The sequence below is a fragment of the Carettochelys insculpta genome, chromosome 11, assembly GCF_033958435.1.
Source record: "Carettochelys insculpta isolate YL-2023 chromosome 11, ASM3395843v1, whole genome shotgun sequence".
Lineage (NCBI taxonomy): Eukaryota > Metazoa > Chordata > Testudines > Carettochelyidae > Carettochelys > Carettochelys insculpta.
The window spans coordinates 30,589,146-30,608,310 of record NC_134147.1 but is presented as its reverse complement, the minus strand read 5'-3'; the positions used below and the strand labels follow the sequence as shown (position 1 = coordinate 30,608,310).

Genomic DNA, 19,165 nt, shown 5'->3' with positions numbered 1-19,165 from the left:
AAAATGTAAACCTAAGACTGCTGTTCTGCATTAAAGCATTAGAATAGTTATCTTAGGCCAAATTCTGTTTTCACTGACACCAAAGAACCCTATTAAGTTACTCTGGATGCCATGTCAATTAAAATCATTATACTGCTCCTATTGAGAAATTGAATTCTTACCCTCTTTTTCTTGCCTTATTACGCGCACCACCTACTACACACACCTTGCCTTGTTTTTATGTAGTCAGAGATGTGCATTTCAAGAGGGGAAAGATGGAGGTGTGTGTAAAGCAGAAGGGATCTGGTTCTGCTGGTTTTACAGTGAATTTGAGGTGTGAACTTCAGTGCGCCGTCTCTTTGTGTCTCAGATGCATCTGTGAATAAATCCTCTCGGTATTATTAAAGAATTGCCTCCCTGAAAGGATGGGGGAGGAGAGTTGAAGCTTAATTAATTAGAGATTGTAAAGATCCTTGAGATCCTTAGGTGAAAAGTGCTATATAATTGTAACATAGTATACATTATTAATTATAATAATAAACAATGCTGATAGCTGATAGCTAAATAAAAACAGTCAGCTGGGGAAGGGATGTGAAAAATCAGCCTTTGATAAAGACAAAATACAGGAATTAAATGTATTTATAATGTTTTACTGTAGCGGTTTGGAGTGTGAGGAAAATCCACCAGACCCTGTGTATGACATCTGGCAATGGCTTTGGGACCAAGATTGTTATAAAAAGCTTCATTTTAATAAACGTGCTGTTGCCTTGTGGTAAAAGGGCAATCTCTATTTTTTTCAGATTAATGGAGCTGAAATGTTACTACATTTTAAGTCTACATAAGAAGCCTCTGGTGACAGAAGTCGCTGTTGGAAGAGATTTCCCAGCAAAACTTCTGTCGACAGATCACAAATATACATAAAAGTGGATTGATTTTTTCAATTCACTTTGTTGACAGAAAGTGGCCGCACGGTCTGGCCCCTGTCAACAGAACCAGCCCCGAAACTGCAGAAGCTAGGCTTGCATGGATGGCAGGCCCTTCCGGGATCACTGGTCCCACGCATCCTTTGAGGCTGCCCACACCCATGCTTCCTGCCCACACTGAGACTTTCATGTTTCCTGGAGGGATGGCAAAGCTGTTGCAGGACTCCCTAGCCATTTGAGTGAGAAGCACTTCTTGCCAGACCACTAGCATGCTGGAGGAACCCCCAGGCTTGCCCTGAACTGACACCTGCTGCTGCTTGCCCTACTCCTGATTGGTGTGTTCCACCACATCTGGGGGGATGACCCCAACAGACAGTCCATGCAGTGTGCTCCCCAGTGCCCCACCCACCTTGGGGGCTCAGGTAGGTGTGGCAGTACCCCTCCAGCTCTGATTGGTGGGACCACCTGGTTATGGGGCTACCAGCAATGCACATAGAACCTCAGGATTCCCAAGGAGAACTTTCTGGAGCTGTGCACCTGGCTCACCTCTGCCTTCCAACATCAGGACACCAACATGCGGCCTGGCATCCCTCTTGAGAAGGGGGTTCTCGATCACCCTGTGGAAGCTGGCTACCCCAACAGCTACCACTCCATGGACCACCAGTTCCATTGGGAACTCCACCATAGGGGCCATGTAGGTAAGGCACTCCCAGGCCACAGGCCCTGCACAGCAGGAGCCAGGGGAAGGGTGAGTAAAGGGTAAGGTGGAGAGGGGAAAGAGGCAGAGGGGAGGGGGCTGTGGAGCTCCCCACTCTCTCACTGGTGCTATGTCCCCCAGTCTCTCATAGGCATGTCCGGTCTCCCTTTGCAGGTGGTGCGGGCCATCAGCGTTATTCTGCACTGGAGGCTCATCCACATCAGTGATGTGGATGCCCTCATGGCTGGCTTCGACGTCCTCAGCTTTGCCAGTTGTTTCAGAGCTTTGGACAGGACCTGTATCCCCTTCTGGGCCCCAAAACACAGCGCTGCATGCTACATCAATAGGAAGAGCTGTCATTCCAAAATCATGCGGGCCTCGGATGGAGGTGGGCACCTGCATGCTGTGCTGGAACAGGCCACTGGGGACTCACAAATGCCTTTGTGCATGGTTAGGGATGCAGCCTACCTACTCTTGCCATGGCTGATGAGGCAGTAAACAGGGCACCTGCACCCCACCCAGGAACTATTCAGTGCCTGCCTCACTCAGGCAAGTAGCCAAGTGGAGTGTGCCTTCAAGCGCTTGAAGAGCAGGTTCTGTTACCTCCTGACTGGGCTGGACATCGGGGAACAGAATGTCCCCTACATCGTGGCTGCCTGTTGCACCCTCAACAACCTAGTGGAGTGGTAGCAGGAGGACTTCCTCCAGGGGTGGGCAGTGGACAGCAGAGCCCCCATGAACAGCTAGATGTGGCTTCCAGCCAACAAACGCATGGTGACAGGATGCGCATCCAGGTGGCTCTGCTGGAGAACTTCATCTGTGGCCCCCATGACCATCCCTGGGGGCACCCTGGGCCCTCAGCCCTACCCCCACCCACCACCACCCCCCTTGACCCCCAACAATCACTCAACAAGAAAGGATGTGGGGTTGGTACTTAAAAAAAAAACTTTTACTAAACAAAATAGAACTTTTGTAAAAAATTAACCTTTGTGACAGAACTATGTACAAGATGCAATGTGCCAGACTTTATACAGCGGTGGGGGAGTTACCATGGGGGGACACCTCAACGGGGGGCTTACTTCAGGGAGGGGGTAGAGGGCTGCGACCTACGTCAGCCGTGGGATCCCCTTCTGCCCTGGGTAAGGGTCCCCATTGGGGCACAGTTGGGGCCTGGATCATGGGGAATTATGGAGATGGGAGGCTGCTGTGGGGTTGGGCTCAGCAGGGGGGCTTTGGTGCCAGGAGGGTGCTGGGGGGATGTGGGGGGCAGTGGCACTGGTCATTTCCATTGCCCACTGCAGGGTCTATAGCAAGACATGGGATCTGTGGAACCAGGGGGAGGGGAGTATCAGGGGCTATGGGTGTGGTGCTCTGGGCCAGCCAGCTTTCATGTGGTCCAGGAGGTGGTCGATCTGTGCCAGCCACTGGTCTGAGGCTTGCTTCTGCTGCCACTCCTCTTCCTGCCACAGCTGCTGCTCTGCAATGTTATTTTGCTGCTGGATGGCGGCCAGGTAGGCCCAAAGGCTGTCCTCCTCTGGGTGACGACGTCCCATCCGCCTGCAGGCAGGCCCTGGTGGAGGGCTGCCGTCTTGCAGGGGCACTGCTCTGGGTTCCTCCAGCTCTGGTTCCTCCCTGGGACAGCTTGGCTGCGCGGGGGGACTGGTCTGGCCCTCGGACAGAGCAGCCATAGGGATAGAGCAGGAGAAGGTGAGTCCTTCCCACAATGCAGCCCTCCTGAGGCCCCACCCTCCAACTCTATGTGAGCAGCAGCCCCCACTCCTAGCCCATGAGACAGGGCTGTCTTGGGTGCGTGCAACTATGTCCCCTGCACAGCAGGCTTTGTTGCATGGGGACACTGTGGAGTCACAGGGAGCAGCCTGATTGCAAGTCCTCACCCCAGCCCAATAGGCTACTGGCCTGAGGGGGCACTAGCAACAGAGATCCCTGCATGGGTAGCGGGTGAGCCTGGTACAGCTAGGGTCCCCCCACACGTGTGCGGCTCACAGTGCTGTCCACAGGGGTGCGTGCTGCCTGCTGCTTGTGGGCATGCCTGTGAGCTGAGAGCCACACTCCCCAGTGGTGTGTTGGGGGTTGGGCTGTCACCTGTGTGGCTGTTCTGCTCCTAGCTGTGGCAGTGGCAGGCTCAGTCTCTCTCTCAGGGGCTTGGAGGTAGTGTGGCCCCCACTGTGGGGCTTGTAGTGGGCCAGCAGCCATGCCCAGGGGCTGCCTGCTCAGTCTGGGTGGGAAGCACTGCCATGTACATGGACACACACTGCAGCATGGGTTCCCACCCAAGCCAGCCTGGGGAGGCTCATGGCATGCCCCGCCAGCCCAGGAGTGTGTGACCTGTGGGGTACTCACCAGACAGTTTCGCGAACAGGTCCAGAGATGCCTGTGCCGATGTAACATTGGAGAAGCCCGCGTCCAGGGCTATTGTCAAGGTCTCCTGTCTGGACTTGGGGTTGGAGGGCAGGTCCTGGAATGGCTCCGGTGGGGTCCTGGGGCCACCGTCTCCATCGGGGGGCCTCCTCCCCAGTGTCCACCATCTCCCAGCTGGGTGTGCTGTTGTCTCCAAGGAGATGGTCTAGCTCATGAAAACAGGGGCAGGTGGCCACCCCTGCCCTGACCTCTGCCGTAGGTCCTGGGCACGCATGCAGCCCTGCCAGAGCTCTTTCACCTTGGCTTGCACCTGCTCCACAGTGCAGGTGAGGTGGGTATGCTCTGTCAGGGCTCCAGCAATCTGGGCATAGTCCAGGGCAATGTGGTGCTTGGCGCTCAGGTCCAAGAATAGCAACGAAGGGTCCTGTGGCACCTTTGTAGACTAACAGAAAAGTTTAGAGCACGAGCTTTCGTGAGTTAACTCACTCTGAAGAAGTGAGTTAACTCACGAAAGCTCATGCTCTAAACTTTTCTGTTAGTCTATAAGGTGCCACAGGACCCTTCGTTGCTGCTACAGATCCAGACTAACACGGCTACCCCTCTGATACAGGTCCAAGAATAGTGGCTCATCAGCCCAGAGGGAGAGATCCCGGAGCTTGGGGCCAGACCAGGAAGGGGCGCGCTTCCTGGTGCCCTGGGGTGGGTGCGGAGACCCCTCTCCAGTGTCCTGGGAGAGGCCAGGGGATCTCAGGCAGCCTGGTACATTTCTGCATGTGTAGGGAATGGCTGCCAGGGCATGGAGCTAGGCACATGTTGCCAGCCTGGAGCCATGCCTCCAGCTTCCTGAACAGGGTTTCTGGGGCTGCCTGTGCCCTTAAGAGTAGTCAGCTGCAGAGACCATAGAGCCAACTGCGTACCTAAATTGACTTTTCAGCCATTGACTTTGGTGGCTGTCTTCACAGCAGAAGGTCGATGGGAGTGCTCCTCCTCTTGACCTTCGTTAATCCTCACGGCATGTGAGGCATTCTGGGGTCAATGTTGACCTTGAACACGCCATTTTGCGCATGCGCAAAATGGCACCCCGGAAGATTGAACCTGAGCAGTTGATCTTCTGCATTGTGTTGATGTAGGCTAAGAGTCTAATAACTAGTGGAAGTGTTAGCAATGCTTCTAGACAATTCTGACAATGCTGACCTCCTGTGGTTTGTTAAATTCTATGATTCGGCACCAGTCAGGTCCCAAGGATGCCAGTCTGTGGAGTTTCAACTTGTAGTCATATTTTGAATATGAAGTTTGGTTTCAGAAAGGAAAGCAATATATTTGGGTGAAACATAGCCCTGCTGAAATCAATGGGAGTTATGCCATTGACTTCAGTGGTGTTAGCATTTCATACATTTATAATAGCTCGGCCAAGGTGAGCCACAGGCAACACGATTAAATAGCTGCACTCACCAATTGCTTTGAAAGGACTAGCTTTTACCTCCGCCTCACTACATTGATTGTCTCTTAGTTCAGTTGAAATCCAAGAGACTGCATTGGAAATAAGGTTTGCATTAAGGCCACACAGCAATGGCTGGATGGCAGTTATTCTGGTAAATACCTGTATTCAAGCTAGTGATTTCTGTAACCCATCATTCTGATGCTTCTTTGGAGCTATATTTTGAGCTTGTCATTTGACCTTTTAAATAGCTTTTGGGGTTGAGGTACATGTAAAGATTTAATTGAAATTATAGGGAAAACAAAGATTAAATGCTCAGCTAGCTTGGTCTTAGTAGGAAATGGAAACTATAGCGATAGCATTGGATTTTGGAGCAGTGGTGGGCAGCATGTGACCCACTCTAGCTCCACCTGTGGTCTTTGGCTCCCCTCCACCACACACCTCTTGTGCACCAGGGCACCAGAGCCCTGTACTTTCTGCTACTCTCCCTTCCTCTCAGCACTTTTGGAATTCTGCATATCCACTGGTTTATGCTCATCCCTGCTCTCCCCTCCTCTGAGCTTGAACAGCCACAAACAGCTGATTTACAGTATTCCAGCTCTGGAAGGGAGTGGAAGGAGTGTGAATCAGCAGATTTGTGGTGCTAATGAAGTGCTAGGTGGGAGGGGGAGCAGTAGAAATGCAGGGTTTTGGTGGCCTGGTGTGTGAGGCAAGGGGTGGGAGGTCAGATGGGGTCCACAGGGCTGCAGTCAGAACCCCAGTGGGCCACAGGTTGCTGTGGCCCACTGAGGTGGAGAAGGGCCACCCATCTGGCCAGCTCCCCCCTATTTTTAGTTGCCCATCACTGTTTTGGAGTGGTTTGTATTTCACACTATTACACTGGTTAAAATGTAATCCCATTATACAGAGGATCTAAACAGTGGGCTGATACTGCAGTATATAGAACAAATGACAAACAATGAGATTGTGCATTGGCACTGCTGTAGCTTTCAGTCTTCTAAGGCAGGGGTGAGCAAAGTGTGGGTTGGGCACCCTCGGGGGGTGAAATTTTGAGAGGGGGCAGAGTGTGATTGACTGCTACGTGTCAGGCTCATCCATCTCATTAAAAGTATTGAAATATGTTACTCTTTGGCTGTGTCTAGACTAGCCCCAAACTTCAAAGGAGGCATGGTAATTAGGGTGTCGGGAGATCACTAATGAAGTGCTGCAGTGAATATGCAACACTTCATTAGTCAAAATCTCTCCTGTGGCAACTTCCAAGTGTGAAACTTTGAAGTGCCAGCTTGTGTGTAGCTGCGGGTAGTTCGCAGTACCCACGCTACATTGAAGTCCCTTTGGTACTTCGAAGGAACGCGGGCACTTTGAAGTACTGGCAGCTGACCCATGGCTACACGCAGGCCAGCGGGTTTCACACTTTGAAGTTGCCACGGAGGAGATTTTGTCTAATGAAGTGGCGCATATGCATCACAGCATATCATTAGTAATCTCCTGACACACTTATTACCATTGCTTCCTTCAAAGTTCAGGGCTAATCTGGACACAGCCTTTGTTATGGATGTGTATTTAAGCCCTCGATTTTATGGATCCCAATTTAGCAGACTACAGGAACGATGGATGAGTCACACACCCACCCACCCACCCATTCTTGCTGATGTCTGCTGGGGTCTGTGAAATTATTCCACCCCCCCAAAATAAATTGAGACTCACCACTGCTGTGGCCTGGAGGAGCCGCCACCTCCTCTGGCAGAACCACCACGTGCTTCTCTCACCGGGGTGGGGCGTGTACACAGGTAGACTGGCACTCAAGTACACACCCTACCCTGGTGGGAGAAGCACATGGTGGCTCGTGTGGTGGCTCCTCCAGGCTGTGCAGTGGTCCTTCCAGCTGTGTATGATGGGGCACCTTCATCCGCACTAGCAGGGTCCCAGCCATGCAGCGAGATCCAGCGGCTTCTCCAGTGGTGGCAGCTCTGGCAAGTGGCAGGTGTTTGGGGTTATTTTGTTTTTTTTGTTTGTATTTTGCTTTTTGGGGTCGGGGACTGGAGCTGGGAGAGCCTGGCGGTGGTTGGTAGGTAATAACCCCTCACATTTAACAGACTTCCGGGAATAGTGGACAGCCCTCCCCTCATATTGGTCTGTTAAATTGAAGGTTTACTGTATTCACACTTATATTCTGATTAATATTCTACACAGTTATTTTTTTCATATGAACACAACCAAAGTTTTTGTTGGTTTGGATTACATTAGACAGGTTGGGGGGGGGCATGCTAATTGCAGGGACAAAAAGTGCAGCCCCGACGTAAAAAGTTTGCTCACCCCTGTTCTAGGGCTAATTTCCTTGCCTTTTCTCAGGCAGCGCTGATCCTACCTCCATAAGAGCAGAAGGGATCTTCTTTTGTTTCTTGAAGGATGAGTAGTGAATATTGTGGAAAACGGATGAGAAGGCACTGCCTGAAAACCGTGATGAAGTTGGAGGGAAGCTCACACTTACTGGCCGCTCTACAAGTGGCAAGTGAAAAACAATGGATTAACTGGTGCAAACACTTGGGTTAAGTCTACAACAGGAGATACTGAACTCCAGACAAATGCAAACTGGGATAAGAAAGTGCAGTGCCTAACCTATAATTGTTTAATTTTCCTTTAGCTATTTTCTGTCAACTTCCACTTTGTCTGGTTAGCAGAATTATTATTCAATGAACTTTACAGCATTCTGTGGTGGAAGGATTCTTTCCAAACATCTCTGGGACACAGCTTGTGTGGAGGGTGACTAGGAAAATAATTATGTTGTGTTCTAGTATTTAATGATTGTTCAACAGCACTGCCCGCGTGTCTTCACTATCTGTGCACTCTACCTACTCTGCTTCCTGGGGTACCCTCATGGCAAAGAAAACATCTTCATTTTCAGGAAGTTCTTTCACGCTTGACCTTCCCTCTACTGTATTTCGAGTACAGGAGACAATTTATTCCCTCTCAAGGACACTATAGGCCCTATAGCCTTATCAGTAAAGACACTGTTATACCAATCAGTGCGATCATCTGAGTAGTCCTTCTGAATCTCAACTATGTCACTATACATCACTTGGAAAATCTGAATGGAGCCCAGCCTTGAGTCTGTACAGCCTTGAGTTGTCACTTGGCTCAGACCAGTATGACAGGGACAGTGTGTGTCTTCCTTTTCTAAGCAACAATAGTTCTACACGTGCAACGAGGGGTCTTGTGGCACCTTATAGACTACCAGAAATGCATGAGCATAAGTGTTCATGGGCAAAGACCCACTTCATCAGATGCAGGTCACATCTACACGTGTCTAAGCCCTGAACAAAAAGGCTCTTGCCTATAAGTTGTCCATACACTTGACCTTCGCTCTTCACAATGGAAGATGCTCACTCCTTGTTCTGAGGCAGATGGTGGTTCATAGTGGATTTATTTTTAAGATATTTAATTAGCACTTCATTGCATATTACAAATAGGGGCTGTTAGTTGTAAACAGCATGTTAGTATTAGGTGCAATTGCTTATCATTCTAGTGTATCAGGGAGTGACAGGAAGTATTTAAAATTCCAGCTCACTTAATGCTGCTGCACCATTGTCCTGCCTCCTATTCCCTCCAGGCCATACGTTTGTATCAATCTTAATACAACTCTGTCTAAAGGAGGAATTCCCTGTAATGAAGCTGAATCATCTCTTTTCATATGCAGGTAGCAATTTTATTCAATTCATCAAGGAATGAAGAGAACTCACCTCTTTTTCTCAGTTCTGAGTAACAGCCATCACAGACTTTTGCTGGTCGGTCTTTGAGGTATGTCAAGGGATGCTTGTTTCGTGAACAGTTTCGACATACAATCTGCCCCAGAAAGAACAGATAGATAAATGTGCATGTACTTTTCCCCATACCAGTGTACATTAACAAATAGATGTGGGGTGGTTAGTGCAGGGGGAAGCAGAATGGGCTTAATGGTTAAACCAGTGTAAATAAGGATAATTCCCTTTATTTCATTGTAATTACTCTAGATGTCCATCACTGTAACTCACAGCGGAATGTAACCCAATATATTTAACTGTCACTTCATTGCTCCTTTTCAGTTCTAACTTTAAAATTTTCCTTTAGCATGATGTCCCAAAATCTTGACAATGGTTAGGCTGCTGGTGTGGCAAGACCTTTGTTTATCATGCTGACCAACATATACTCCCCTGCTGGTTTGTTTGTATCCATTTGTTGTGCCTTGTCTTATACTTTGATTGTAAGTTCTTTGGGACAGAGACTTTTTGTTCAGTGTTTACACAGCATCTAGCACAAGGGGGCTTAGTCCATGACTTAACGTCTCAGCTGCAATAATAATATAAAATTACTAATAATCATACAATATATTTATGGTCACCTCGCAGGAGATTATCCAGTCGATTATATCAAACTGGGGTTGATAATGCTTGTTAATAGTATAATTTTCAGAATGGGATCGCATGTTGCTCTGCTGGCAAAGGCAGAGAAGGATTTTGTTTGTGAAACCAAATTATCATTGAACTAGGATTAGTCTCTCAGTGGGCCAGGAATTTCAAAATTAAAATCCAGATTACATCTGTTCTAGTAGAACATTAACTAAAGTTGAAAGGCAGCAAATTTAAAACTGAGACAAATAAATGTTTGTTTTCTTTTTCACACAAGGCATAAGTAGTTGGTGAAGTTCAGTGTCAAAAACTATCACTGAGATGAAGAGCTAAACAGGATTCAGTACAGGATTGGGGGTATATGTGGATATCCTGAATTATAACAAAGAATTAATACAAGATGCATGAGTATTGGAAAGATATAAACCATCATGCTTCAGGGCGTAAACCAATCAGTAACTAATGGGCATTAAGAAGAAGTGATCTCTGGGGGCAGAGTTTCTTATAGTTTCCCCTGATGTAACTGGTGCTGGCCAGTGTCAGAGACAGGACACTGGATTAGCTGGATCACTGGGCTGATAAATTCTGGTAATTCCTGTGCGTTATTCACTTGTAAAGTGAGTTAAGAGCAATAGTCATCTAGACTAGGAGCTTTGTGCATCTGTATTTCCAAGGCTTTAGAACTTTCCATATCAAACATGTTACTCGGAAACTGGAAAACTGGCAGTTTGATTACCTCGTTGCTCCAGTGCTACCAATATGTCCCATTTGAAAGCTCTGCTCAGCAATCTATGTCCCATGAGATTTTCATTAGTTGAGTATCCAGCCTTTAAGAATTAGTTTGCTTCTCAGCAGAATCTTAATATTATTCTAGCCCAAGTAACTAATAATTTGAATGTTTAATTCTCCTTTGCAAAGCTGTTCTTACAGTCTTCTGTGAGGAGATTTTTCTCCCTGTACACAAATGCAATGTTCTGCAGTCAGTGCAGCTGCACCTAGTGTGGCGAAAAGGAGGCCTTGTTCCAGAGGCTTTCGCTGCTGACGAATCTGAAGTTGAATTTATGTGATACTTACCTTTCCACATGCATGGCAATGATGGCGTCTCAGAGTGAGGGTAAAATCACAGCCACAGTTCATGCACATCATGACGTGAGACACAGGTACCAAGGTTGGAGGCCTCTCACCCAATGATATTGCCGGTCTTTCCCTTAGCTTAAAACGAAAAGTGAAGAAATACTCAGACTTCCAAAGCACACCCAGTTCTGCTAATGCAATTCCCATATTACCTGCAGCAACATCTGGTGAACTGTAGTTGCCTCTCCCCACCCCCAGTTCTCTCAGTCTACCTTGTTCTGACACACAATCCTCTTTATTCCAGTCCTGGTCTTTTTCTTTCTTCCTGAAGAACCTCAGTGTGTTCCACAAACTATTTACACACAGGAGTGCTGAAATGCAGCCACTTCTGGAGTGGACAGTGGTAGTCAACTGGTACATAGCATGAGATTTGACAGAAGGGCCCCCATCTACATCTGGCGTAAACTGGTTCAGATAAAATGAAGTCCATGGAGCTACACTGTTTACACTAGTTGAGCATCTACCATCAGTGAATAATTTTAGATGAGACCGCCCAGGCATACCTATCTATTTACTACAAGGCACATGGAGACTTCAGTATCCAGAAAGAGCAGATGTTAATTAGGTCTCAGTCCAAAAATGCTTCATCCCCCCCCTAAGCCACATGGCACTCAATGTATCAATCTCAGAATGAAGAAGGCCACTTTGACTATTGTGCTGGACACTATCTTTTGGGATGGTTTTAAGGTCAGTGGAAGAGACTGTCTGGAAGTCATCAAACTCATTTTACTTGTAATTCAAGCTATTATTTGGACCCAGCTCTCTATGGAAGGCAATGGAGTTACTCTGAATTAATGGGATCCAAATCTGGCCCACATTTTCTGTCATAGTTTGGTATTCATAAACTCCTGTGCTTTTAACCCACGTTTGCACAAGTCTACTACCCCACCCAGGTAGGTTTGCTATAGAGAGAATTAGAGTTATGCAGGAAGAAGGAAGAGAGAATTTAGCCACAGCAAAACTCTTTTGGGTCTGATTCTCCTCTCACACTGGTAAACACCAGGAATAACACTATTGAAGTCAATGGATTTGCACCAGTATTAACTGATTGTTAGGTCTCAGTTGAGGCCCTTTTGCTGAGAGCTTTAGTGGAGGTGAGTTAATGAATATTTGTGATTTAATTGTGACAAAAGCAACAATAGTAGCTAATTTTGCTTTCTTTCAGTCATCTGCAAGGCATATACTTTTTTTTTGATAGCATCTAGGACGGTAGCCATACAGCTGGTTAGTGATACTCAGTGCCTTTATTTATTTATTTTAACAAAAAGGAAGGACAGGTACTCAGCTGGCTCCCCGCCTCCCATCCCAGCAAATCCCATGACTGGGGCTGCCGAGGTGCCAGTACTCAGTACCAACTAATACTAGCACAAAAAAAGCGTTATTATGTCTTCAAAATTCTCATTGACTTATGTGAAACCTCATGGTACGAAGTGGAATTGCAACGTTTAAAATTACAGTGTCAGCCTCAGAAAGCTCAATATTAAACAAATGCTGTGGTAACCTTTATCATTTAGGGATTGGTGATTTATATAAAAATAATCAGAATTTTATGCAATTAGGGGCTTTTTTCATTTCCTTTTGAGACTATTCATATGGCTTTGCATCCTTTTAGGCAATTACCGGGACTCACTCTTACCTCAACATTGTTTTGAAAGGTAGATGCATTGTGAGCTTTGTGGTCATCTAGAATGGTTCTGCTGATATAGCTATACCACTCATCCCTTTCAGAGCATGAACTGTGGAATGAAATACAGCAACACAATCAATGCCATGAACTGCAATGACTGAATCAAGAAACTTCTGGATCAATGGAGAAGGCTTGAATCTACTGATATTTTGCTTCTCACCAACATATTGAATTATGAATTCTTTGGCCAAGAACAAAATTAAATGCTAGATTCCAATATTTCTGATTGGATTAATATTTTAGGATATTTAAGACATTATGAATGTGACTGGGATGGCCAAAATACAGTGGCCATATATGAGCCATGGATTTTCCAGTATCGGAGGGGTAGCCGTGTTAGTCTGGATCTGTAACAGCAACAAAGGGTCCTGTGGCACCTTATAAACTAACAGAAAAGCTTTGAGCATGAGCTTTCATGAGCACAGACTCACTTCATCAGATGCTGGTCTTGGAAATCTGCAGGGCCAGGTATAAATAAGCCAGAGCAAGGGTGGGGATAACAAGGTTAGCTCAGTCAGCAAGGTGAGGCTTACTACCAGCAGTTGATCTGGAGGTGTGAACACCAAGGGAGGGGAGGCTGCTTTTGTATTTAGCCAGCCATTCACAGTGTGGCTCATGGCGATATGTGGATTCCAACCTAGGCTACAGGTGGCAGTATGAAATGCTGCTGCTTTCATCTCTGCACTAACCACTAATAAAGCGAGACCTGCACTCCAGGGATGTAGGCTCTGCCTGGTTTGTTCAGATGAAAGTAAAGTATTGCATGTTGATACTTATCACTTTTGTGTTGGCTGCTTAAGTAAATTGGGAGGATTGCATGCTGGGATGTATGTTCTTGGTAGGGTGCAGCTCATATCAAAAATGAGACTGGTTTCAATTTACTCCATTTCAAGCAAATTAGATGTAGCTATCAAGATCCTGGCAAGTTGCCAATGTGACATCTTGTGAGGGAAATTTTGCATTTCCCTGCACTGGAGAAGCTAAAGAATGCAATCCTGTGATTCTTTAAGGTGGCCACTAGATGTCACTCCAGCACCATCAAAACTGGCTGGAAGTGCATTTATCAGCCACTCCAGCTTTCCTGTCAATCTCCCAAGTCCTGAACTAAGATTCTGCTGAGTCCAGAAGTGAAACCAGGTGCTTCATGTGTGTTGTCTTGCACACACAATATTGCCCTTTGTTGGTCTAGCCATATTCTCTGTGTCAGCTAGTTTCTCCACAGGGTCTCAAAATTGCTCATTGTCTCAGGCTGAGATAACACTTGCCAGTTGAGCAAGATTCATCAGTATACAAATGTGTGCAAGGAAGAATACCACTGTGCCAACTATGTAGCAGCTATGTGTATGAACAGCTCTCTGAATCTTGTCTATATTGTGACTGTGACTTCCCAGTTTGGACCACTTTTTATAAATTTGGTAAGCATCAAATTAATTCCAAAAGCCAACGCTTCCAAGCCAGTTCAGGCAAAGAAATGTTAAACTCTTATTCTCCATCATAAACGGTGCCACATTCCAGTTACTTCAAGTATGAATGCCAAGTGTGAACACAGGTTAGAACATTCTGTCCTCCACAAACTATACCAGGCATTCATATTGAAGCTAAGCACTCTTCCCACTACAGTTCCTTGTAAAATTAGTATTGACATCAATGCCACCTGCTGCTGAATTGTGATTACCTCTGACTGCACAGGAAGGCCAACTCACCAAGACAACTGAGAAAAGTTTGTTATAATTTTAAAGCCCCAGACAAACAGGGAAGCATGTGAATTGATGGAGGAACCCTGATCTAACATCTCTGTACTCTGTAAGCATTCATCTGTAAAAAACACTAACCTCTGTAAATCTTAATAATGCTCCTGGAGAAAGAGCACCCAGAACATGTGTATAATACATGCTAGTAAGAGCATAAGAACCAGAGGTCAGTCTAGTCCCATATCCTCTTTTCTGGCTGTGGCCAATGCCAGGTTCTCCAGAGGTAATGAACAGAACAGACAACCAAGTAATTCAGCTTCTGGCAAACAGAGGCCAGGGGACACCATCCCTGCAGTCCAGTGTTCACCAAGTCATGTGTGGATGCGCATTACCAGTAGAAATATATGCTTCTGGCTGTGGGTGCTCTTATTATCAACTGAGTGGAACACAAATCTCTCCTAGGTGGCTGCCTAATCATTCAGCTTACAGGGAACACTGATGCAGACTTTAATTAATTGCTGCTTGACAAAGAACTATGATACTGTACATCACCTCATTGCCAAGGCATACAGGACTGTTCAATGCCTTCCACTAGTGACAGCCAACTCTGCTCCCTCCCCTCCAAAATTCCACTTCTAATGTAGTTTTTATGGAAGATCTGAGTGGAATGAGTGGGAAGCAAGTTAAGCCTAAAATAATTATGTTTCTCAGCCTTGCTAGCTCAGCAGTTCTGGAAGCAAAGGAATATGTCTAGGGAGGCATAAGCTCTGTGCCCTTTTTTTTTGTTTGTTTTTTTAAAAATAGAGCTCTGGCTGTCAGTCCCACCAGCTGGGACTTGGGGTGAAGAGCTGTGCAGACCCAGGAAGTGAGCTTATCGATAAAGGGACAGCCAGAGCCCTGTCACCTGAGCTTGGGCTCTCCTCCTCCCACCCCAGTCCTTCATCTGGAGGCAGCTGGGTTTCTCATTCCTTCCTTCCTTCTCCCCACATTTCTCACCTGGAAATGGTGCAGCAGCATAGAAGTAACGGTGGCAGCGGGACACTGAGTCTGCTGTGAAAAGTCATATTGACAAATACCACTTTTCATGTTGCCACCTTTATTTCAGCCATCAGTGCTGCCTTCAGAACTGGGCACTCAGCCAGCAGCTGCTGTTCTCTGGTCTGTCTTTGAGATGGACAGAGATACAGTAAACCCTCGAGTTACAGGGGGGTTGCATTCCTGCAACCCCCGTGTAACTCGAATTTTCATACAAATCAGTGGGAGATGGGAACCAGGCTGCCACTTGGTTCTCAGCTCCTCTTGGCTTGTGGACCAGGGAAACTGAACAGACCACCAGGGCCAGTCAGTTTCCTGGCTGCTTCTCCCTGCCTTCCACCAGTGGCGCGGCTGTCAGTTTGACAGCTGCACTACTTGAGGAAGGCAGAGAGAAGGCTTCTAGTGTGCCTAGCTGTTTGCAGCTGTGAGCAGCTAGGCAGGTGCAAAGCCCTTTCCCCCGCCTTACCCAAGTGGCACATCTGTCAGGTTGACAGCCCTGTGGCTCAGAGAAGACAGGGAGAAGGGTCTGTACAGCAGCGTCAATGTGTGCTTAACTGGCGTAACAGCGAGTTACATGCAACTTGAAGCAGCGTATGTTAAGTACTTGTGTGGTGGGGGAAAGGGAGAGAAGAGGAGTAAACAACTACAGACAAAAAGAAGGGGGTGGGGGGCACACAAGCAAACAAGTTTGGGAACCACTGTACTAAGCCAAATGAAGATTCACAAAGCTGTAGTTATGTCCCCAGTCTCCAAAAGATTAGTCTAAGTGGCGCCAACATAGGTTTAACCTCCTGAGCTGGGTCAATAATGGATTTGTTGGTTCCTTGGCAATTTTGAAATGTCACTAAAACATTTGTGTTGGGTCAAACTGTTTTATTTCAACAACATTAAAACATTTTGTTTCAATTTGACCAGCTTGTTAAGTATTTACATTAAAAATAAAGGAAATACAAAAATAAAATGTCATTTCAAAGCACAAAATTAAAAATATATAAATGTTTTGAACTATTTGGTGAAACTAACATAAATTTGCAAAACATTTGATTTTGTGGCATCTGCATGTTTCGTTAAAAAGTGTAGTGGATGACTTTTTCCCCAGCTCTGCTGACTCTTGTTTGCCAGAAAATTCTAATCAGGTGAGGCTCAAGACGTGGCTTCAAAAAATGAAAGCATGGCCGACTTAATGATGTGAAGCAAAGTCATTTTGGCAAGGGCAGCTGATCAAGGATGATCTTTCAATAAAAACCTAATCTCCAAAAGGCCCCTTTCACCTGCTGTTCACTCCATTAAACATCTCTAGGCAATAATCACTGACTGTTATAATGCCTAAGTGTGAGGATAACACATGGCTGCTGGCTTGTAAAATGAATTATGTCAATTGGCACTGACCTGATGCCAATTAACTAGCTCACTGGTTATATGACAGATCAAAGGGATTTTTGCTGAAGTTTTGGAGGCTGTGAACAGCTCAGAATGCACAACCCACAAACAGAATTGATACACTAGGCACTGGAAAAAAATTTCTGGGGTTCAGCTTTGTAATAAGCTGTCAGTTACCAAAATGGCACATTTACTTTTACAGTTAAGTTTAGTAGATCGTCACTACACTGTCACAGACAGCAGGGGACATCTGTGCAGCACAGAAGCGGTCCTGAAAGAGACAGGGTATGTGCTCAAATTTTGTTTGGTGCAGAAATATGGTTTGGAATAATACCGTGGGATTGGAAGTGATTTAGAACTAATTTCTTATGAAGATTCTTGGTCTTATAAATAACACTTTTGTTGCTTTTCTTACAATGGGATAGGCATAAATTTTAGTCTGTCCAAAATGGTAGATGGTAATGCTAGCTTTTGACTTCACATTCTTAGCGTGCATCCCCAGTGGTTTGTCAAGTTATGCTTAGAGGAACAGCTCAGTAGGGCTTTTTCAAGTAATTTGCTTGATTAGAATATATTCAGTATTTTTTGCTTGTTTTTAGGTTCCTCAGATTTAGAAATGATTTTGTGTAAATTTAAAAATGTGAAATCTATGTGTCATTAATGTGTGAATAGAGGATATTAACAAGCAATTAGATGTGGCAGTTGTTTGTGTTAAATATGTCACCTTAGTTCCCCTTGCTAAAAAGAGTATGCCAGATATTTAGATAGTTTGTGTAATAACATGTTAAGGAGAACCTCTGCAGAGTTCCAGTTTCAGTCCAAGCAGATAGCTTTTCTAGAAGGTTGATACACTAGCGTCCAAAAAGTGACTGCCTTTGTCCATATGACTCAGGGTAGGCGAATGACCTTTCCCACTATTTGTTATGCTGTAATTTGTATTGCCATCTGTGTTCAAAAGGGCTTTCCATGTTTTTACAGTGGATTCCTTTTCCTATGGTCTCTCAGAGAACACACAGGATTTATAAGAAACAGGCAAAGAACCTGTGATCCAAGAAGTTGCCATATTTGCATGATCATTTGCTAAAATAGGGAAAAGTGGCACCATGATTATATGCGGTTTTTGGTTTGCATATTTTAAGATTATTATTTACATGTATCTTTGTATTTTATGATTATTTAATTTTCAGTTTGATTGTAATATAGTTTTGTTTTCTATACACTGGCCTATGTCAAAGTGACAATTAATAAAAACCTTTCTTGGCCTGGAATAGGATTCTGTTACTGATTATAATATCCCTGCAGCCTTTCTGTATCATTGTACTGATTGACTGAATTCTCCCTTGGCTTTCGTAGGATATGTCTACACTGCAATTGGAATGTGATTGCTGCATGCATGGGCACCAATAGCAGTGAAACCGTGGCCACACAGGCTAGTTGCCTGAATGAGTATCCGGTGTCCTTGGTGGGCTTGCTTCATTGCTAAAAGTATGTGAGCTAGCTATATTAAAACTAGCATGGATATGTCCAAATATGCTGTGGTTACCCTCCCCCCAGCCCAGTTGCAGAATAGACATACCTCTTATTAGGGTTTATGGGTAACACCTGCTAACAATTGTGTCTGAAGAAGAGAATTCCGAAATGTATATAAGTTATAGCAGCATCCTGCTCTTCTCTGCTAAGGCAATTTACTCAATCCCATCACCTGCTCCCTGCAAGCCAAAGAATTAGGCTCTGTAGGTAGGACATTTTCAGTGGTTGATGCAAGTTCTTGACACTGCCACAGTTGTATGAGCCAGAACCACAGATTGTGTTTATCATCATTTTAGTGCCTTTTATGTGGTCTTGGTCTTTGCTGCTTATGCCATGCCCTGTGCTCTTGTACTTCTTGCCTCAGGCAAACACAAAGGCCTTAAGTGGTGGATTGTGGGAGCTGATGACTGACCCTCGGGTACGAGTATCAATTCAGAAGCAATGGAAGACATGTTGTCTCAAGGAGGCTCAAAGCATACTGGCGTTCCCAGGTACCCAGTGGAATCGTCCTATGTTGTCATCACTTAGGATCTGTGACTGGTCAGCTCTGCCAGCCAGAGTAGAGAGAAAGTAGGGCAAAAAACATGCCTCCTCTCTGCCCTCAGAATTTACTAGTGTCATATGTTGTGATAACAGCGACTTCACTTATGGTTTGCTTTAAAAATGAACAGCATAAGGAGGAGGAGGCTCCTGATTTTTGTGATTGATCCTTGTGAAGAGCACTCCCTGCATGTGGAATCAAAAGGACAATCTCTCTACTTCACGTCTTAATTTCACATGCAACTCCCACTGGAGTCGCTGGCTCATCCTTTAAAAGAGTGCCAACTGCATGTCAGCACAAAAAGACTAACGGAGAATCCAGGCACAACTCCCAGTATGATGCAAAGTAAATCTCTGCCTTGACATG

General features: G+C 45.8%; 1 protein-coding gene and 1 long non-coding RNA gene across 6 annotated transcripts in view; one reads left to right on the top strand and one right to left on the bottom strand.

Moving 5' to 3' along the window:
• The window catches only part of LOC142018842 (uncharacterized), a 37,583-nt gene extending 19,522 nt beyond the window's left edge, over positions 1-18,061 (top strand). For both annotated transcript variants that reach the window (XR_012646947.1, XR_012646948.1), the window contains exons 2-3: positions 9,114-9,214; positions 12,664-18,061. This is a non-coding gene — a long non-coding RNA (uncharacterized LOC142018842). The remainder of the gene's footprint in view (positions 1-9,113; positions 9,215-12,663) is intronic.
• FGD5 (FYVE, RhoGEF and PH domain containing 5) overlaps positions 1-19,165 on the bottom strand; it is a 174,293-nt gene that overhangs the window by 9,113 nt on the left and 146,015 nt on the right. For 3 of the 4 annotated variants that reach the window (XM_075004987.1, XM_075004988.1, XM_075004986.1), the window contains 4 exons: positions 12,572-12,671; positions 10,876-11,013; positions 9,157-9,259; positions 7,785-7,915 (listed from right to left, as the gene is read on the bottom strand). In XM_075004987.1, the coding sequence (XP_074861088.1) occupies positions 7,785-7,915; positions 9,157-9,259; positions 10,876-11,013; positions 12,572-12,671 (472 nt within the window). Of the gene's footprint in view, positions 1-7,784; positions 7,916-9,156; positions 9,260-10,875; positions 11,014-12,571; positions 12,672-19,165 lie in introns of those variants that run through there. The other variant, XM_075004989.1, reaches the window with a different exon arrangement.